Source organism: Panicum hallii, chromosome 2, assembly GCF_002211085.1.
Source record: "Panicum hallii strain FIL2 chromosome 2, PHallii_v3.1, whole genome shotgun sequence".
Lineage (NCBI taxonomy): Eukaryota > Viridiplantae > Streptophyta > Magnoliopsida > Poales > Poaceae > Panicum > Panicum hallii.
Genome location: NC_038043.1, coordinates 45669420 through 45691238, shown reverse-complemented (window position 1 = coordinate 45691238; position 21819 = coordinate 45669420). Strand labels below are relative to the sequence as shown.

At 47.2% G+C, this 21819-nt stretch overlaps 4 protein-coding genes across 4 annotated transcripts; 1 reads left to right on the top strand and 3 right to left on the bottom strand.

Annotated features, from left to right (window-relative positions):
* Positions 1–5463: 5463 nt before the first annotated feature.
* On the bottom strand, positions 5464–5955 carry LOC112881120 (skin secretory protein xP2-like). The gene has a single exon (XM_025945822.1). It carries the CDS (start codon positions 5953–5955, stop codon positions 5464–5466), a length of 492 nt encoding a protein of 163 aa, XP_025801607.1.
* Positions 5956–7294: 1339 nt separating this feature from the next.
* Positions 7295–9885, bottom strand: LOC112882126 (protein MICROTUBULE BINDING PROTEIN 2C-like). The gene is made up of 5 exons (XM_025947116.1): positions 9707–9885; positions 9569–9617; positions 8979–9263; positions 7888–8109; positions 7295–7732 (listed from the first exon to the last, which is right to left on the bottom strand). Exons 1-5 carry the CDS (start codon positions 9781–9783, stop codon positions 7583–7585), a joined length of 783 nt encoding a protein of 260 aa, XP_025802901.1. The 5' UTR covers positions 9784–9885; the 3' UTR covers positions 7295–7582.
* Positions 9886–12400: 2515 nt separating this feature from the next.
* LOC112881935 (dof zinc finger protein MNB1A-like) lies at positions 12401–13794 on the bottom strand. The gene has a single exon (XM_025946869.1). The coding sequence runs from the start codon at positions 13355–13357 to the stop codon at positions 12596–12598; it is 762 nt and encodes a 253-aa protein (XP_025802654.1). The 5' UTR covers positions 13358–13794; the 3' UTR covers positions 12401–12595.
* Positions 13795–15594: 1800 nt separating this feature from the next.
* On the top strand, positions 15595–21445 carry LOC112880705 (protease 2). Its single transcript, XM_025945448.1, has 11 exons — positions 15595–15997; positions 16605–16762; positions 17067–17289; positions 17388–17529; positions 17637–17840; positions 18336–18470; positions 18817–18945; positions 19275–19663; positions 20253–20463; positions 20614–20807; positions 20960–21445. The coding sequence occupies exons 1-11, from the start codon at positions 15636–15638 to the stop codon at positions 21162–21164; spliced, it is 2352 nt and encodes a 783-aa protein (XP_025801233.1). The 5' UTR covers positions 15595–15635; the 3' UTR covers positions 21165–21445.
* Positions 21446–21819: the final 374 nt, after the last annotated feature.

Here is a 21819-nt window from a genome sequence, read left to right as displayed (position 1 = left end):
TTTTAAGCACGAAAAGAAGAAAAGAAAAAGGGTGCGAAGCAAAATAGAAAGGATACGACTTTCTATTGTTGGCAGAGGCAAATAGAGCTCTTGCACATTTTCGTTAATCCATGAACAGAATCTAGGTATGTAGACACATGGATCCATACATCTCGATCGTCGACTTTCATCGAATACGGCTTTCCACAAAATTCTATAGGGATCTATGAGATCGAGTATGGAATTCTGCACTTGAGCTATCGACAGGCTCTCTTCTTTATTATCTACGATAAAAGTAAAGTGAGGATCCAATCTGGAAAAGGGCTAAGAGAATCAAAGTTGACAATGCTTTTGGATTTCCTTTTTGATCAATGATAACTGCTGCATTGTCATCATAGCGTATTGTTATACCATCTTCACAGTCTCTTGCTCCTATTAAGCTCAGCCTTAGTAGAAGTGGGCAGCGGCACTGGGTGGACGGTCTATCCGCCCTTAAGTGTCTACCAATTTCACCATGGCGGCTAACTTCAAATAATAGTTAACTTAAAAGAATAATAGTTATTTTCTCGCGAATCGTCGAGACTGGGAGAGGCCATAGAATCAAAATTAGGTTAGGGGGATAAAAAGTCAACCTCCAAAGGAAGGAACCTATTTTTCTAGGAAGGGTTTAACCAACCCCAGACGAATCCTCGGTTTCGGCAATACCAACCTTTCCTTTCACTGTAGATGTCAGGATTATATAGAATCCTTTATATATATATAAATCATAGCCCCGAGAAGAATGATTAGGGTCATATTCGATCCTTTCCACAATGCCAATAGACGAAGTGCTTCGTTTTTTTCACTGCAATCGCTTCGATCCACCCCCTACACCTCGAAATAGGAATCAACAATAGAAAAACTTTGTGAGAAATTAGCCCTTTCCTGATTGGTATCAGGGTTGGGAAGAATGGTTAGGTTACCGGCTTGCTTGCTTCCTGCTCTTGCCTCTCTGGCTGCCCTAACTATTTGACCCGCTTGCCTTGCTACCCGATACGTGTCTGCTCCGACCAACCGTTACAGAGGATTTTTCCTCCGTTCAATATATAATGATGGAGGTCTCCTTTTTTCTTTCTTTAGAGTTTTCTATATGCACAATTTCTCAATGTTTCGATGAGAATTTCTTGACTTTCCATATATGGAAAGAGATAGACTATAAAGCCCCCTTGAGGGGGTTTGGGGGTAGGCGGTAGTTCTTCCATTCCGTAAAGTAGTAGGTTGATCAACACCGAAGATCAAAATAGCGAGTTGATCAACCATTCCACTTGTTTTGGAGGGGGGTTCGCGACCACGTGACTGGGCTTTTTGAAAGAATGTTTTGTTCCTGTTGTTTCTCTTGGATTCCTCTCAAAGAAGAATCGCTATTTTGATCTTCGGTGTTGATCAACCTACTACTTTGCGGAATGGAAGAACTACCGCCTACCCCCAAACCCCCTCAAGGGGGCTTAGGTTTTTAAACCTTTCTTTCTAAAGTAAGAAATATGCTAATTTGATTAATATTAGGAAATCAAATGAGTGAGTTTATGCTTCCTCTTCCTTTCTTTGAATGAACGTTGTCAAGGCGCGAACCAACTGGGAGTAGCATCGGTTATTTCCGTTATTGCTGTAGTAGCATCAGTTATTGCTCAAGTTACGAATGACCCAATCTATCTATGGCAACCACCCCTACTTTTAGTAGATAGAGATGCGCACCTAGAAAAGACGGATGAAAGAGAACCTACCCTTCTGACTTCTTCTCTTGTCTGTCCTTTACGCAAAGCGATCTACGGTCTCAACAAGCCCCGCTAGCATCGGTTTTTGAAGTTCAGCATAACAGTTCCGTCTATCTCTTTATTATGAAAGATCAAGTTGGCCCATTCTGCCATACATAAGTACCCCCTTTTTTGGCTGAGTAGGATTCGACAATTGCTGAGTAGGATTCGACAATGGCGGCGCGAAGGAGGCTCGAGGGTTTGTTAAGGAAGGCGGCTTGGGCTCCTGAAGGAGGGAAAACGAAAGGCATTTTCTGGTCTCCCCTTCGCTTGGGGGTGCTTGTGGTGGTGGTGGTGGGGGGGGTGTGCCACGACGAAACAAGGGAATGAAAGGTCGCTTTGCGTTGGATGCTCTTTACCCTCCCCAGACATGGATTTGGATTCTTATCTATTCCGCGGAGATCGGGCTTACTCTAAGCCATCTATCTATCCTTTCAAACAATGCGCGTGTTGAATTGCTCAGGGATCATAGCAGGGAGCGACTACTACAGTATCGGCCTCCTGACCCCGTAGGGTTAGGCTCGCCAGCCGACTGATAGCAGCCAGATGTCCGCCTTCTTGTACTCCCCCTCCGGCCTCAGTTCGGATTGCAGGCTGCAACTCACCTGCATGAAGCAGGAATCGCTAGTAATCGCCCCTAACGTTAGTGGAAAGAGTAAGATAAGAAAGATTAAGAGTGGTAGCCCACAGACCAAATATGAGAAGTGATCTTCTTTTTGCATATAAATATTCAATCTCACTAAAGAAAAATGTAGGCCGTCTAATTCTCCGGAAAGGATTAGTTGAAATCCCCTAATTGTTTCTGCAAGACAAAATTGTTTGAAGCACGCATAGAACCGGAAGCGCCCCTTATTTCAAAGAGAGGAGGACGGGATATTCACATTTAATTTGATGGTCAGAGGCGACCGGAAGATAACTTCGATTCGCCCGGCCAACAGGCGGGCGGCGGGCTTATCTTGTGTGACAACACTACAGAGCGAGTAGCTCTTCTAGTCCTGAGCTTTAAGAGGTTACCGTTCAAAACAAGGTAGGTCTATATGAGCCAATTGCAATTGCGCATACACGAATTAGGAAGGAGTTTTTTTGGTAAGCAGGATTATCATAAGTCTATGGTGTGCTAGGCCCAGCTGTGGACTCAGACCTCTCACAACAAAAAAAAAAAGAAAAAGCAAATGAATCCGAATATAACCAATCTGTCGCCTTTGATGACTCGTTGACAGCGGCTTTGTCAAGTGAATAGAAAGAGCTGCTCGTCAAGCAAGGGATGGTCGATCGAAGGGATTGCTTTCAGCAGCGCCCTTTTTTTTGCGGGTACAAGAGTCCTCTCACTACCAACCAGCAGACATGCCTAACCACTTTATTGAGTTTCCTTGCCGGGCTGCTCTTTCCTTGTGCTTATTTCGCTTTAGGGGGTTGGTTTACAGGGACTACTTTTATAACTTCTTGGTATACCCATATTGTTCGCTTGTAGATTAAATTTGTTCGGTGATGTTGATTCATTTGTGCGCAATATTCATTTTCCATTATTATTCTATACAATCAAATGTTCGCCATGTTTAATATTTTTATTCGTAGTACATTATTTTTTGTTCGTAGAAATAATTATTTATTGGTGTTGTTAAAATATTTGTTCCCACTAGCGGAAATTAATTATTTAGTACTAAAAATGTATTTTTAAAAAATATCGTGCAAACATAGTTAAATATAGTTTTATTTTGAAGATCTTGTCATAAGAAAGATAATGATGCAATCTAAATTTAATTTGGATGCTCGGTTTAATAGTGTAGTTTTTTTAGTTTTGAATTTGCATGCATACAAATGACACCAGCACTTTTATCTAATTATGCATATATATATACATATTCTTTCATATTTAGCTCGCAACATACACAACAGTCATAACTAGCAAACGGACCGATCCAAAATACCGACCCAAAATAATATCTGGTGACTATCCTGGAACCCGTGCGCTTCAGGTGACGGTTCGCTTGAAGTGATGAATAACCGCGCTCATGCAAATGGCCCCGAGCTTCCGGCGTGCCCCACCGGCCATGGCCTGCCGCGCGCGAGCCGGGAGGGCCATGATTAGACGCACGCCTACGGGCTACGGCGGCGGGCTGTCAAAGGCTGCGGAAAGCCAGCCATGCCTCCGCAGGCAAGCAAAGCAGATGCAGTAACAGTGACGCTCGGGGTCAGGAACTGGAGCGAATCACCGCGAGGTGGAATCGGAACGGTGCCCGCTCCAGGCCGGCCGCGGGCGGCGGCGGCGGCGGAGGAGAGTACGTGACGTGCTCGCCATGCCCTGCCATGTCGGTCTGGATGGGACGGACAGGGTCCTCCGCAGGAAGCAGGATGGTCCCGCGACATGGTACTTTAGGGTGCACTAATACTTCTTAATAATATAAAGATTCTGGTACGATGTGACAAATAGATTTTATTAATATTTTTAAATAGTAAGATTTTCTTTTGATGTAATATGATTAAATTTGGGTGCGTTGGTTTACTATGGTCTAAAGTTTAGAGGTGTCACATCAAAGAGAATCTTATCATTTAGAAATATTAAATAAAGTCTAATTACAAAGCTAATTGCAGAACCTCAGGGCTAATTCACGAGACGAATCTAATGAGGTATATTAGTCTATAATTAGCGGATGATTACTGTAGCATCACTGTAGCAAATTATGGATTAATTAGGCTCATTAAATTTGTCTCGCGAATTAGCACCCATCTATGTAAAAAGTTTTATAAACAGATTTTATTTAATACTTCTAAATAGCAAGATTCTCTTTGATGTGACGGATCTAAACTTTAGAGGGAGGAAACGAAAGAACCAAACAGGTGCAATACTAGTTCACTGTGAGGAGGTGGCCGCTGTGCAGCGTAGGACAACTGGACAAGGACAAACACTCGAGATCCGAGATGCTTCGGCAGCGGCGGTGGAAACTTGCAGGCGACGACGAGCGCCACGCCGTGGGCTGCCTGGGACAGAATCCTGCTCGTAAAAATTAACATCGCTCATCGCAGTTTTCCAGCGGTCGGTAACAGTCGTTAGCGCACGTAGCTGCACACGGTTCCATGGTCCAGTCACGTGGCTCCATGGTTCCTTGCGGCCCTTTAGCAGGTAGTATCGGCCTAGATACCGGAGGGAGGAGGCCCTTTGACCAATGACCTCTCCGGTCCAGCCCTTTTATGGAAAGCTGGAGTCCTGCTGTTGCTGAGGTTACCGGAGGCCCATACATGACCCATGCAAATATGAGGCATTGCGCAGTGTGTCTCTCCTCCCCTCTGTTCTAGGCAACTTTCACATCGCATGGTCATTGTTAAATGCGATTCTCAAAAAAAAAAGATCGTTGTTAAATGCGACATAGAACAGAACCACAGATGCAAATCCATTCTCACTGGTATATACTCATCCATCCATGCTCGAGGTACAAATGACCAAATCTCGTTTACGTGCCCTCGTTTGGAGCAAATCACTGAATCAGCACACGCATGACGCTCTTGCAAAGCAGACATGATCCGATCGGGAGGAACCGCCCAAACGAACACAGCCGTCGCGGTTCCCCCACGAGATGAGAATTGAGATGCGTCGTCTGCATCGCTCGCCGCGCATGCGCACGGCTGCGTGCCCTCCGTCCGTCCCCCGAGCTCCACCGTACCCCCAGGCGCCTCCGTCGATCGCGCGGGAGCCTGATCAGGAAGCAGCCACGGCGCAGACGGTCGCGAAGACGACGGCAGCCACGAGGCTGCGGCGGGTGGGGGCGATCGTGCTCGCACCGCTGTCCTCGACGTCGGCCGAGGGGCCGGCAGCCGGCGCGGGGGCCTTGGAGACGGCCGTCGCCGTGCTGGCCGGACTTTCCTCGATGTCCGGGCCGGCCGACGAGGCCTCGCTGCCGGCCGCCCCCTCGGGCGCGAGCACCTCCTCGTCCAACACGTCGTAGTCTCCGGAGGATGGGGCGGCGGCCATCTCCTCGGAGGACGGGCTGGTGGCCTCGGCCTCCGGGGCGCCGGCTGGGGCCTCCTCCGGCGACTCGCTGATCGCGAAGAAGGGAGCATAGGCCGGTGCCATGGTTGGCGCGTAGTCCAGAGGTGGAGCGGCTATAGAGGGCCCCTCGAATTCCGGGTATTCCTCCGGGTCTTCCTCCGGCGACTCGTCGATCCCGAAGGGCGAAAAGGCCGGTGCCATCGCGGGCGCTTCTCCTTCTTCTTCCTCCTCCTCATCTTCTTCTTCCTTTTCTTCTTCCTCCTCCTCCTCCTCCTCCAGGGAGGCTTCGGCAGGGGCGTTCGCGCCGGGGGCTGGTGCCATGGTCGGCCCCTCAGCCCCCTCTTCCTCCGGGGAAGCGGTGGCAGGGGAGTTAGCGCCGTACGGCGCCGGCGCCTTGGCGGGGGACAGCCGCCAGAGGGTATCCATCTCCATGGTATGAAGTGAACCGGCATTATCAGGTGCCCCGGCGGGTGCCTTCGACGGCGACGGCGACGACGACTCGGACGACGCCTCCGGCGAGGGGCCTGGCGCCTGCACGTGGACGCCGACAGCCGTCGCAATGACGGCGAGGAGAATTGCGGCGAGCGCGGGGGCGGGGGCCATGGCGCAACGTCTCTTGGGGCTTAGCTGTTCAATCGACCGGCCGGAGCAAGGGAAGCTGCGGGCGTGTGACCGTGGTTAGTTCGACGGAGTGATGCGGAGGCGGTGACCGACTGACCGCGGTGCAACTATACGCGGGGCGAGAGAGACGGAGGTGGCGCCCCTATCTTTGGCACGGCAGCAGGTGCCACCACCTGGCACCGTGCCATGCGGTGGCGCGCAGAGCTCCGTTCGCATCGGCGCTTTTGGGATGTTGGTCGAATCAGGCGGCGCGCGCGCTCAGAAACATAGAACCGCATTTTAAAAAATATAATATAATTGAACTTTAAAGTGCATTGATATCTAAATGTAGGCCCCGTTTAGATCGCTTCCAAATTCCAAATTTTTACACTCTCTCTCCATCACATCAATTTTAGGACACATGCATGGAGCAGTAAATGTATGTAAAAAAAATAACTAATTGCACAGTTTAATTGTACATCACGAGACGAATCTTTTAAGCCTAGTTAGTCCATAATTAGATAAAATTTGTCAAATACAAACGAAAGTGCTACTGTATCAAAAAATTCCAAATGTTATAAAAACTTGCAATCTAAACACCCCCGTAGTTTCACAAAAGTGTGTTCTTATATGTTTTTCAAATATTATGCAATCAAAAGAATAGTTGAAGTTGCGTTTGAAAGGCTGCGAGGTTGCGTAGCCTGCGTTGATATCCAAAAGGTTTTTGTGACCAGAGGAAGTTGGAAGTACCTCATTTGGTTTGTCAGGTCTTCAGCCTGTGTATCGACTTGTGTTCGTATTAAAGCATTGACCAAATTTAGTACTTGCTCAGAATCAGAATCAGTTTACCATTGAAGTAGACTGTTTATAGAGAAACGAAAGGCCAGATTGCAAGTTGTATGTGCAGTATGGGCGACAGAAAACAAGAACTTCTGGGTCATCGAGACGAGCCGAACCATCTTGTAATAAGTTCACTACTAAAAAAGTACACAATGCCATCTATAGGAGGTTCAGTCGCGTACACCACGGTTCATAGCGTTACAGGTTACAGCAAGCTTAGAGGCGGCGGGCAATCAGATCCAGAATGAGAGAACACAGACACCAATCCTCTGCAATGCAAGGCCCTGAGCGAGCACTATCAGCTGGGACGTGCGCCACCGGCAAAATACACCGATCAGCAGGGGGTATCAATAAGTTGCTCCTTTGGTTACGCGGCGGTTCAGTCTGGTCAGAGTACAAAGGCCTGAAGTCTTAGTCTTGCCTCGGTTACTGCTTCCAGGAACTCATCGGTAGGGTTCTCTTTCGCAGCAGCTAGAGCCGAGACATAGGCCGAGATTTCCTGCTCCATCTTCTCAGCGTCAATATCACCAACCTCGTCCTGCCGCATATCAATAGGAGCGGCATGTAAGAATTTAGAAAGAAAACACAAATATGTGCAAGCTTTAACCAGCCTACGGTACGCTAGTACAATAAAGAAAATTGGTATTATGCTAAAGACAGAAACAGAACACCAGCAAGGGAAAGAAAACTTACATCAAGTTGAACTGGCTCACATTCCAAAGATAAATCGTCAGTTCTATCCCTAGGAGAAGGGGCTCGGTCATTCTCTGTTATTTTCCTGAACAACTTCATGAGAGCAGAAACTTCGGCATCCATTGAGGCTACATCGACTTGGAGTTCTTCCACCTTCTCATTTGACACCTTTGCCTGCCACTCTAACTTTTCTATTGCTGCCTGCTTCTCTGCTAGCATGATCTACAATACATAAATGTTGCACAAGTTGTTACCACAGTTTTGCTATTAAAGATGTGATTTCAGTGAGCACTTTTAGTTCTAGCATATAAATAAATGTTGGAGAATGTAGATGCAGGCGATATATAGTGTGACCGAAACACGCACAAGTACAAAAGACAGAAAAACATCAAATATATTACATATCTCAATGGACAGAGGTGTTCGGTCATGAATAACAGGATCACTTATTTTAAATCTGTCACTTAGCAATAAATATTCAGGTGACACTGCAGGATGCTTAAGGAGAGAAATGATCTAATGACTAACGGAACATGTCTTTTCTAAGAATATAATTATGAATGGAGCCCTTTTCTTCTTTGAATATGGAATGGCTAAACCCATGAAACAACTGTGAATGTCAGGCAACACTGCAACAGTATAGATAAACCCTCAAACTGTAGCACCATAAGTTTCTTTCTTTAGTGCAGTTCAACATGAATCATGAAGTGATAATGCAAGGCTGGACTAACTGCTGTGGATCATCATGGGTTTATGAAAGATGAAAGATTGTGTACATCTAATGGGAAAAAATTTCAGCATCACTATTAAAATTAGTCCTCAATTCCGCTGCATAGTCTTCTACTATCGACAGTGAACAATGCCAAAAAGAAAATCACAATTGTTGATTCTGTCCCATCAAAGTAATTACAATAACTTAAAGTAAAAATGTTGAAACTGTACAACAAGGTACTAAACAACCTTCTTGAAACTATAAAGACAATAATGCAGTAGTTATGGTGGTGCTTTCTTGACTGGAAGAGCTCCAAAGGCAACAATATATTGAATGAATGTAGTGCAACACAAAAAAAAATGAACAAATTCTAATTCACCTTTGTACCATGCAGCTCCGAACCAGCACATTGGATCAGCAATTCCTTCTCGGAGAGCTGGCTCCTCAGCCCATCTACGGCTTCATTCGCAGAACTAGTTCGGCTGATCAAGTTCTCCGCGGATCTCAGAGCTTCTTCCTTCTCGAGCAACTCCCTTTGCAGGCCACTAACTTGCTCCTGCAGAGCAGCAACCTCTTCTCTCCGCTTCTGTGCTTGATCCACTTGCGGCCGCTTCTTGGCAGGCGTGGCTCTGGTTGGCCTTACAGCCTTGGGGGGGTCAGGCACCTGCACATGGAGATGTTGGTAGAGAGATCAGCAACAACCAGTAGTACCACAGTAGCATGCCTGCATTTCTGGTAACCGCTATGGGCACTATTGAAGGATAATTCCCCACTCCAGTTCATCAATGCACTGCCCAGTGCCCACTCACCACAGCTTCTGTATCACTACCTGGTACCCAAAATAAAAAAGATTCGAACTTTGAACACAAGAACCCCACTAACTACCAACAAAACGAACACCTGATCCCAAAAGCTAGAAAAGCGCGGCGAAAGTTGCAGATATTTCGATATGGGCTTGCAAAACCGCACCTTCTTGGTGTGATTTGGAGTTGCGGTGTACGATATCGAAGACAGCCGTCTGCATCAGGAAACGAGGAACGAACAGCTGAAGTTCAAAAAGATTCAAAACGAAATGGCGGTGGAAATGCAGATTGAGGGAAGGGAGACCTGGAGGAGGGAGCCGAGGACGCGAGGCCGCCTCGGGTCCTCGTCCTTGGGGTGGGGCCGGCCGGCTTCTCGGCCATCTTCTCCGGCGGGGGCAGCGGCGGCGGCGAGGGGAGCACGGCCTCTCAGGTGGTCGGGGTACGGGAGTGGTGGACCGATTCTATCCAGCACTGTCGTGGACCCGTGAAATGGCCGGATGCGCTTACAACACTACCACTAACTGGCTAGTGGGCCCATGGTATGGTTAAGTAGTACGCCTATCAGCAGGTTTTTGTAATTTTTATTGTTTTATAAAAGAAACTACCTTGTTTGGATAAGAAATCAAAGGACGAATGTTTTTCAGTGGGGTCGGCACCCAAATCCCTTTGTATGAGCTGCGGGGTCCAAATTTGTTAGTTAGCTGAGCTGAATTTTGACTATAAAGTGTTTCAGAGTTGGGAGTTTGGTTTGAATCAAAATTATACTTCAGAAAAATATATAAATCCAAACTGAATTAAACTTCATTTTTATCTTAATTAGTCTGATGAACTGATCAGCCTTGATAGCTATTTCTCTTGGCGAAGGCCAGGCTGGCTTGTTGAATGGGTAAAGTGTATTAAGGGTTTTAAAACACTTTTCTTGGCCTCTCACCTAAGTCTACAAATCTCTCAAAGTGATCAAGTGAGGAACTAAATCCTTTAACCTTTTAGTTTAGAAAAAAGGTTCTTCGACCTTTTAAGTGGTTCACAAGTGAGAACATCGATTCATCGTCAGACCTAAAAAGAATATAGAGTGCACCACTTAAAAAGTTTTGAGGATCGATATCCTTACTTTGAAAGTTTGCAAAAGTCTATTATATGGCCCTTTTTATTTTTCCATCAGTGTCTTGTTAGCCGGAAAAATATGAATTAATCCCCCGCGTCAACCAAATGTGAGCTAAGGTGATGCCATCAAAATGCAGCAAGTAGCCTACGTGCCACGTCTAGATGGGTTAAAGTTGAGTGTTAAACTTTACTACCTATTAGTACTCGTAATATAAGTATATAATTTTGCTAAAGTTTTTAAGTCTTAGATAAAGTTTAGTCCACCCTATTAGCACTTTTATTTGGATGAATTAGTACTAAAGTTTAGCACTTTGAATATTAACACTTGGATCAACACATCCTCTAAGTCTACATAAAGTTAGGACAATCTTCCACTCGAATGACATGTCTTTGTGTTTCGTATGTTCGAACCGGGTCATCACTTCCCGCTACAGTTGTGACCTTCATCGAAGCCTCGGGCAACTGAGATATGGTAAACACATTGCTACGCTTCAGCAGCGGAGTCAGCTGCCACCTGCCGTGATGAAATGGCGTGCTTAGTTGGTTGCTGACTTGATCCGCACACCTGATCGACGATCGATTCTCACTAATGTTGCCGGCGACCTCTCCGCAGCGGGTTGGCAACATCACCGCGACCTTCAGAACGCGACACACTAGCCATTAGCCAGAGCCAGCGGGCCTGCTGAAGAGTCGGGCGGGACGCTCGGGCTGTCGCTGACGTGAACCGCGCCGCGCCGCCCGACGCGAATCGCTCCCCGACACGGCGCACGTCGCGGCAGTGCGGTGCGGGGGCGGCGCCCTGAGCCCTGACACCGACCCGGCGTCGTCCCTGGCGCGGCGCGCGGGACGCCCCCCGTCGCCGTCGGGAATCGAGAGGCGTCGCCGTCGGGAATCAAGGCGCTGTCGGCGCCCGCCGCGGCCCGGAATTTCGAAGCGCCCCCGCGACGCCGACGTCCAACCGAACGGAGGAGGACCAGGTTCCGCCAGCCCCCCGCACGTCCGGTCCATACCACCCCGATCGACGCCGTACCGTACGTGCGTGCCAAACAAAACTGCCAACCACTCGACGTGCGCGATCGCGCGGCGGCATCATTGGCGCCGCCGCGACTGCGCGTGTACGAGCACGCGAGCCGGGCGGCCAGCCCTGAACCAGCCTACTCGCCGTCGCCGGAACCTCGGCCGAGGATGCACGACACGATCGATCGATTTCACGCCGCCGTTGCTCCGGGACTATACCATAGTATACAGCAAGTTTTCTGCGTATTATATGAGGATAAGTGGCGACCCAACTAGAACGTGATCGTCGATCGATGGTGGCTTAGCGATAATACTAGTTTAACGTTCGCGAGAACCGGCGCGACACGCTCGGCTTGGCCGGCTTTAGAATATGGGAACATGTCAGGTGCAAACCAGGGCGTCCGTGCAAACCCGTGCAAACCAACTAACAAAAGTCACAAAAAATTCTTAAAAAAATTATGTATATACTTCATAGACTATTGTACCACTGTATAAAATTTCAAGTTCAAATTCATCATATATTAAGAGATAAAAAAAGAGAGAGTTTTAAGAGTTTTCTCTTTTATTTATCTCTCAGAAGTTTCTCTTTTTTTATTTCTTAACATATGATGAATTTGAACTTAGTAGTCTATGAAGTATATACATAATTTTTTTAAGAATTTTTTGCGACTTTTGTTAGTTGATTTACATGGAGTTTGCACGAACACCCTAATTTGCACCTGATATATTGCCTTAGAATATGCCTCCTACTTGCAACGAGCAGGAGTCCCCAGCCGTCGTGCTCTCCTTGCAACTGTTCTTGTGATTTTCCATATGGCCTCGAGAGCACCATGATTAAGCTCATAACAAGCACAGAGTCGTGCAGATCCCAGCTAGGTGCCTAGGTATCCCATGTCAGCCTTTAGATTGGAGTAAAAATGGCGATTAAAACCAGCAGAACACTAGTAATAAAAGAAAAGAACTAGAGGGGTAGAGATCGCTACAGTGGACTCATGCGGGGTTGAGGAACAGCGCATGGCTCGCGCGTCCTGATGGTTGATCGGTTAACTTAAGCCATGGCGCGCTCATGGGCTCACGGCAGGTTGAGGAACAGCGCCGGGTCGGTGTCGGCGAACGCGCCGGTGCTCCAGTAGGACCCCAGGTCGCATCCCGACGGCCACTCGAAGTGGTTCGGGTCAGGAGGCAGCTCCTTCCCAACGCCGCTGCCAACGTCCGCGAGCCCGACCTCGGGCGCCGTGGACGTGTCCGTGAAACCGCTGACGGCCGCCGGGGGCGCCGTCGGCTTCTCCGTGGCGGCAACCGTCGATGCGGGGCCCGGCGCGGCCGGCTTCTCCGCGGCGGCAACCGTCGCTGCGGCTACCGTCTCCGGCGCGGGCGTCGGCGCGGTGTTCGCGACGCTGGTGATGGTGGCGGCGGGGGCGTCCGTGCCGGGGGCGGGGTCGGGGGCCGGGGCCGGGGAGACGCGGCGGCGCTTGGAGTTCTTCGACCGCTTCGTGCTCCTGGTCGCGCTGGCGGGCGAGGGTGGGGCCGGCGACGAGGACGACGACGAGGAGCTCTTGCGGGTGCCGCCGCCGACGGGGACGTTGCGCAGGGAGCCGCCCTTGGTCCAGTAGCGGCGGCACGACCTGCAGAAGTGGCGCGGCTGCGACGTGTTGTAGTTGTTGTAGTAGCAGAACTTGGTGTCCCGCGACTCGCACCGCGGGCACGGGTCGCCGGCGGGCGCAGGCGCAGGCTCCTCCGCCTCCGCCGCTGGCACCGGCGCCGGGTATCCCTTCGGCCTGCGGAGGTCGACGCCCGCGAACGGCGGCGCGGGCCGGCGCCCGGGCTCCTGCATGCGCGCGCAGCGGCGTGGGACACCGGAGCGCGCACGCGATCGGAGCGAGCGACGCAGGTGCTGCCGACGAGCAGAGCTAGCTAGCTGGCCGGCCTAGGCGCGTAGCCGGCGTGTGGATCGGAGCGGGCGGATGACGTTGTGTTTCGGCTGGCCAGCGGTGGTGGTCGCTCTCGGGTTTATGGGGCACCGGCGCCCGGGTCGGTGGAGCAGGTCCGGTGGTGAAACCTCATGACGGGCTCTGGCTTTCTTACCGCCGCCGGGGCCGACGCGTCAGCGGCAGGCTCGTGTCCGCGCGCTCGGTGCGGCCGGTCAAGTGGCGGGCGCGCATCGAGCGGCGCGGCGGCGCGGTACGTGGGGGAGATGAGGTGGGGTGTGATGTGTGAACTGTGGAGTTGGTCAGGCTGGCGCGGGCGCGCCAGTGCGCACGCGTCACCGTACAGCTCCTTGACCGCGGCACAGTGGCGACCCGCGGGACAGGGCAGCAGGAACCGCCGAGAATTTGTACTGTGCCGGGCGGTGCCGTGCGCGTCCGTGGCGCGCGCACGGGCACGGCGGGGCCATGCCGCCAGCGACCCGCGACCGTGACCCACGGCTGCCTGCCCGGCTGCCCTCCTCCGCTGGTCTACCCCCTTAACCTACCGTGCCGTACCAACTCGCCCTCGCGATAACTGCATCGTGGACCAGCGCCGGCGCGGCACGATGCCTGCCCGGCTGCCCCCGGGCCCGCCCGTCGGTGGACTGGAGCTGAACTGCGGCGAGTCAGCTACAGGTGCTGCGAGAGAAGTTAGGTTCTGGCGGCCGCGAGCGGGACCATCGGCCCATTCGCTCGGTGGGGGCCGTGCGGGTGCTCGTCGCCATGGGCAAGGGTGTCGGCGGATATCGGCCGCCGCCGTAGGGGACCTCGGCAGCCTCGACGCGGGACGGCATGGCGAAGCAATCTGCGATCTGCCACTAGGCCAGCGCATTTGTTCAGCGTTCAAGCCTCGTGCGGATGAAAGGATCGATGCGCGAAGTTGAGAGGGGTACTGTGCGTAGTGACCAGTGAGGCAGCGCCGGGCGACGGAGGAAGGGTGGCCACCGCGCCGACGGCCGGTGGGGCCCGAAGTTAGGCGCGGGGGTGGTGGAGCGCATGTGACGCGATCGTGCGGATGAAAGGATCGATGCGCGATGGTTGTCTGATCACTGGTTTAGGCTAATCACAATGGGAGGTTTTATATGACTGTTTCCAAGAATGTCACGTCAGTTTAGAGGATGAAAGAAACACCATGCCACAATGGAGAGTTTCATTTCACTGTTTCCAAAGCTAACCAGTGTAATTAAATGCCAGTTAGCCTCATGATCTAGTGTGGCATGTATATTTGTAGCCATACAATAGAACAATAATTTTCGATGTGCTGCCATACATAAATTGAAACGAACATTTGATAAATAAAGATAGCAAAATCATTTAGATAAGCTTTATATATATTACATATAATATTTATAAGTAGGTAGATACTTTTTAGGCCGGGTGCTGGCGCGAGTGAGATGGGCCTGAGCGGTCAAGCAGCGCGTGTGGCGGGAACCGGCGCTACACGGGCATGTTCCTTCGTGCCGTCGTACGCGTCTCTACCGCTTTGGCCGGCTAGCTTGGCAGAAGGATGGCACGAAACCTTATTTCGACACCTGCAGCTGCAATTGTATGTCAATATAACAATGTTAAGCTTAGATGTCTCACTATGGCAAAGGGATGCGGAAGAGACAAGAGACGAGTATGAAAAAGTAGATTATGTTATTTGTGTAACAGAAGGCATCCTATTCCTATATTTTCTTACTAAGATTCTGTTTAAATCAAAGTTGCTAATGGATAAAAGTGCTAAATTTTAGCACTAGCGTATTCAAATATGAGTGCTAATGAGGTGGATTAAACTTTAATCAAGACTTAAAAATCTTTAGTTTAGCATGTGTACGAGTGCTAGCACTCGCTCCAAACCGGCCCTAAGTTATAATGACTAAAAGACGATATTAAACAATACTATCATAGTCATAATATGCTCTAATTTCATAATCCAGAAATATCAACTAAGTGACACTACATTTGCGAACGTAAAGTAAATATAAACAAGCAAATGACGTAATCATATTTTTTAGGATCATATATGGGTCTTTTTATTATTTTTTTAAGATGGTTTTTGAATTTGGACGCCTAAACCTGATCAAAACCCCACCAGGCCCAGCCCACTCCGCCCGCAGCAAACTTTTGCAGCAGCAAAACCAAACAAACCGGGCGGCGGGCGCGATGCTCCGCCGGCGGCCGCGGCCCGCCGCGTTCCTCCGCCTCTTCGCCACCTCCTGCCGCCGTAGCTCCCTCCACCCCTCGCAGCCGCAGCTCCCGAACCCTGCCGCTCTCCCGCCGCCGCCGGTGGCGAAGAAGGTCCCATTTACCGTGTCGGCGCACGGGAGGTCGTGGAGTGACCCGTACCACTGGATGCGCGATACCTCCGACCCGGACCTCGCCGCCCTCCTCGCCGCAGAGAACGCCTATGCCGACGCCTTCGTCGTCTCGGCCGGCGGTGGCGGCCTCCGCGCGCGCCTCGCCGCCGAGATGCGCGCCCGGCTGCCCCCTTCCGCCGCCACACCGCCTCAGCCGTGGGGCCCTTGGTTCGTATCTCGCTGCCTCGTTGCTCCGTAGATTGGAATGTGTTGACGCGGTTTTCTAAATTGTGGCGATTTCATTGCGTTATTCTAGTCCTGTGATCTCTGAGCTTGTGTATCTAGTCTAGTTATGGTTTGTCACGTATCCGTCGAGATGAGATTTTGCACTTCGACCGTTTGATTAGTCCACTAGCTACATATAGGTTAGAGTTTTGCGATTCTGATGTACAAAATGCTTGGTGAGTGTTGGCAGTTCGAGTACTAAGATGATATGTTTATAATTTTACACAACCACAACTCGAATGGAATGCTCTGTATCTTGTCCAAAATACTTGGACCGGGGGGGGGGGGGTTCTCTTTCTCTCTATGCATTTAATTGAAATTGTTTTTATGTATTTATTTTTATTTTTGAAAATAAGTGACAACAAAAAATAACATAGTGGGAGTGTGGGACAAGTAGTTGTATACTATGTTTGGTTCCGACTGGTGCAATATTTATAATACAAGATTTAATGGTACAATACGTTTATAATACAATGTATATGTAGTTCTACTTTCACAAAATAATTCCAGAGGTAAACCTTAGAGCATATAACTAGTTTTTCGGATCCAGGTTGTATTATCAGTATATTCCAGAGGGAAAGGAATACCCTGTTTTATCTAGGAAGTTGAAGCCCTCTCGTGGTATAGCACAAGCTCTGCTGGATTACCTTTCTGGTTCAGAGAAGGAGCAAGTGTTGCTTGACTGGAACGAGGTTGCAGAAAAAAATGGTAGGTGCTAAATTTAAGTGGTATGGATTTCTACACATGCTTAACAATCAAGATCTTGATCTAATCTCCTGTTCCACCTCTGTTTAATTTATTTTGCTCATGCAGTTAATGTTTGAACATTGGCTTTTTTGCTCCTTTTTTGATAATGGAAAAAATATATTCAGCTTCTGCACCCCATGATTATCTGCTACTGTTTACTATTTTTCAAAATGAAGATGTTTGTTGCTTGGCTGTGTAAATTTATAGATGTTTGTTGCTTGGCTGTGTAAATTTATTATTTTGTAATTTTGCATGTTATATGCAGGTTATGTGCACATTGGGAGTTGTCGAATCTCTCCAGATCATAGGTTCCTTGCATATACAGTTGATACATCTGGGGGTGAACTATTTTCCCTTGAAGTAAAAGATCTTCAATCTGAACATGTCATCTTTAGCTCACCAGACAAAGGAATAGTTAGTTTAGCATGGGCTCGCAACAGTGGAAGTTTGTTTTACACTGTCTGCGATGAGACTCTACGTCCTAACCAGTAATTTCCCTTCCACCAAAGGTGCTACATATTCTAGTATTATGAAGCTTGAACAGTTTTTAATCATTTTCTGTTTTTGATATGCTAACATGTGACAGAGTTTTCTGTAAAAAGTTACAATCGGATGAAGCAGGGTTTCTAGTTTTCACAGAGGAAGATGTTAACTGCTGCGTAGATATTACAAGCACAAAAGATTTTAAGTATATGACTGTCAATTCTAACACAAGGACATCATCTGAGGTATGTTTCCTTTTAAGCCTTTTCTCTGATTCCAAATGCACTTTGCACCATTGATCTTCTGCCCTTTTGCATAGATTTTTTCTTATATTTTGCTTGTATGCCTGCAGGTTTTTGTGATGGAATCTGATAATGTAAGAGAGGGCTTATGGCCTATACGGAAACGAGCTGATAAGGTTCAGTACTTTTTGGAGCACCACAACGGGTTCTTTTACATCCTTACCAATGCTCCTGTAAATGACACTGAAATGACTACTGAAGGCTACTATCTGGCCAGGTGTCAGGCTGAAAAGTCATTGGTGGATAGGTGGCAGGTGTGTCTCTTTACTGTGGTTTGAAGGTGATTAGCTTCCACTTTGGAATTTGAACATGCATTCATAGAGCTGGAACACGAAATAGAAATGTAGGCAGCACTTATTACTTTAGTAGTGTTAAGATATTTTTTTTTTGGAGCATTGATATCTTTAAGGGAAATTGCAAAGCCCACCTGCAAGCTAGGGGGGTTTCCAAGCACTGGGGAATCTGAAAATACATAGAACTTGTTGGCGTCAGACTATAAGGAATTCAGATGTAGGAGGGTATTTGAAAACCCCCTGATTTTCAGGTGTCTTTTATTCAATTTTCCCCATATTTAATATCAAAAGATGCTGATCACATCCGCCTTTGAAGGACACAAGTTCATTATAATTCTCTCTCTCATGGGTAAATCATTGTTGTAAACTGTAAGCTGTTTTTTTATTTAGGCAATACTGTCTGAAATTAGTGGTCATAATCTTTTCCTAAGTTGGTGATTGTATGCCTATTTCTAGATAGTGATGTTCCCTGGCTCGGACTGCACCATTCAGGATATGGATATTTTTCATGGTAATTTAGTTCTCTTTCTTCAAAAGAACGGAACTCCTCTTTTTTGCTCCATCAATATGCCAATAGATGTTGATGTCCAGGTATATTTTCTTTGCCTTGTATCATTTGTAATGTTGTTTGTTTGTAGTGAGATATAACTCATAGATGTTTGATGTGCACCTCTATATTATAGACTATAAAGCATCTGTTGCAAGCATTGACTTATATGATACTGTAACTTTATTAACTACAGTTGTGGATTATAAAATGTACTCCCTCCAGTCAGATAACACTTATCATGTTGGTTGGAATGACGTCTTTATCTGACCGGGGAGTATTTGATTTTTGTTATAGGGACTAATCATTCTTTTTGTTGTTTCTATGTTTGTCACTTCCGAGCCTTCTTAGAGAAATGAGATTGATTTAATATCTTTATGGATCCTGCAGGAGCCAAAGGAACTTAATGATCTCAACCCATGGTATTTGCCAATACCATCAAACATGTGCAGTATTATTCCGGGGTCCAACAATGATTTCATGTCATCTACTTATCGTCTGGTTGTTTCATCGCCTGTGGTACAGCTTTTATCTATGTGAAAGTGTTTTTCTTATAATACTTTCATTCCAGATAGTACTAGCTGTCCTTTACTTGAGTTCCAGTATCCAATGCTTTCGTTTAACACTATTAGAGCTTAGAGTCGAGTAATTCCATTGTACCACTGATGGTGATGTTCGGCTTCACTTACCGTACAATTGGACGTATTTCACAAAACTGTACAGCTAAAATACTTTTCCATCATATTAAATGATCTTCTTATTGTTTGATTAACCAACATATCGTGCAGTACGGACTTGCATGTTAATTAAGTTTGTTTCCTATAAATCTGTAAATTTGTGTGCCTCAGATTCCAGACTTAACCGTGGACTACGATTTGAGAAAAAGGACTTTCACCATTCTTCATCAAGAGGAAGTAACTAGCCTGTCTGCAAATCTAGGCACCGTGGGCAAATCCAATGTTTCAAGCATCCAACAAAACCTGCAGCTTGTTGAAACTTCACAAAGTTGGAGTGATCTTTCCAAGCTATATTCATGTAAAAGGATCGAAGTTATATCACATGATGGTGTTTTGATACCATTAGTCATTCTGTATTCACGAGAAGCACATCGTTATGGAGAATCACCTGGGATCTTATATGGCTATGGAGCTTATGGAGAAGATTTGGACAAAAGTTGGTGTTCAGAGAGGTTAAGTCTCCTCTCTCGAGGTTGGGTTCTTGCATTTGCAGATGTTAGGTATGTTCAGCTTATAAAGCTGCAGTGACTACTGTCCCCACCATCTTTCAGAATTTTATATGAAGATTATTTGACAAGCAGCCTAGCACTGCAATATATCTGGCCAGGAGGTGCTGCAAGCCACTATAAGAAAAATATCAGGCTGCATTAATCCACTGAATCTTGGGAGCACACGAATTTTAACCTTTAGTTTCTGTTAAAGACATTATTTGCTAGCTTATTGAGATTTATGGTGCTCCATCTTGGGCAAAAATAATGTTGATTTACTGTCCTGGCATATATAGTTCCTCATCCAACAATCCCTTATTACAGTGACATTGGCCAGATTTCTGAAACTAGTTGTTTTGTAGTCATGAAATTCTTGTTTTTTTTTGGTCCAAAGTTGCTTGGAGGTCTGAACAGCCACATGTAATTTGGCTTAGCTGGCAAGGTCTACGTGGCATGATACAAAGCTGCTGATAGTCAGGAATGCTCTGCAATATGAACAGAAGACTATTTTTTGCCTTCTTTTTCCACTGTCATAATTCTTGTTTATATTGATAATTCTGATTTTATGAGAGGCACTAAATTCTTGAGCCCAATCATGTAGGGGTGGAGGAGATTTATCATGGCACCAGGCAGGAACCAAAGCTAACAAGATAAATTCAATTCAAGATTTTGCTGCATGCGGTATGCATCTCATCAAGGAAGGCTTGGTTCAACAAAATCGTCTTTGTGCTATAGGATCAAGTGCTGGCGGTCTGCTAGTGGGCGCAGTCATTAATATGCTTCCAGACTTATTTTCTGCTGCAGTTCTCAAGGTAAATCAATCAGCTCAGTTAGACAGGCAAATTCTTGGGCAAGTAAATGGATTCATTTCACACTGGTTTGCTGTCCCTACTTATGCTTCTGGTAATAATCATTTTGTTTGGGTTTTGTTTTATCATTAACCTGTATTTGTATTGAAACAGGTCCCTTTTCTAGATATCTGCAACACAATGTTGGATCCTACTTTACCTCTCACTCTCTTGGACTATGAAGAGTTCGGTGACCCTAATATCCCAGCTGAATTTGAGGCGATCTGCAGTTATTCTCCTTACGATAACTTGTCACCTGGTGTATGCTATCCACCAGTCCTGGTGACTGCCTCGTTTAATGATACAAGGTTTTCCCCTAGTATATCCATTCTTTTTCAGACTTGATGGATCATCTGTATATATTTGTTCCATGTTAACTGTTAGCTCACGTTTTTTTACTTATTTTTCCCCTTCGTGTCAGTTTTCTTGTCAGTTCTTCATTTCCTTCTTGGTTTGACAGGGTAGGGATTTGGGAAGCTGCGAAGTGGGTTGCAAAAGTGAGAGATATCACATGCACATCCTGTTCCCAGTCAGTTATTCTCAAAACTAATATGCAAAGTGGCCATTTTGGTGAGGGTGGGCGCTTCATGCACTGTGATGAGACAGCCTATGATTATGCATTTCTCATGAAGGCCTTGCAGTTGGATAACATAACTACAGCTTAATGGTCCCATGCCTGAGGCTTTCCATGGAACAGATTTTGTGCGACTGAGTGCAAAACTGACGTAATTACCTTTTGTGATCTGTGTCGTAGTGGACAAGATTGCACCTCATAATTGTTGATAAAGAGCTCGCATTGGAAAGTGACGCACCCTTGAAGTGTCTTTTGGCTTTTAATAGACAAGTTGTGGATTTCTGAACTGCCGATTATCAACTTGTTCTTTCAAAATACCACGCCTGGATGCTGCTCACCAGCAGTGCCAAGATGAAGTGCTCATCAGTTAAGGTTAGTAACCTGGACTCTAGGAGTACTTGACACAATTGCATTAGAACAAATAATTCTCACTAGAGCAGTGGAAACATGGTATCTGGCATACTGAGTCTAGGAATCTTACAACATGATTTTTTCATGCACTATAGCTCGCATGAAATCAGTTTTTTCCCCTGCAGAAACAAATCATCATGAAAATGGTCGAGTAGGCATGTTGCTCTGTTATGGCACGCGTTTCTAGCTGAGATCCTGATGGTGTTAGATATGGAGCTATTGGGAAAGAATAAATGGTTCAGCATGGATGTTGATTTTGACTTCCTACTTCGTGGACCAGGTTAGTGCATTTTGCTTTCTTCTCTTTGGCTCATCTGACAGATGATATGCTGTTT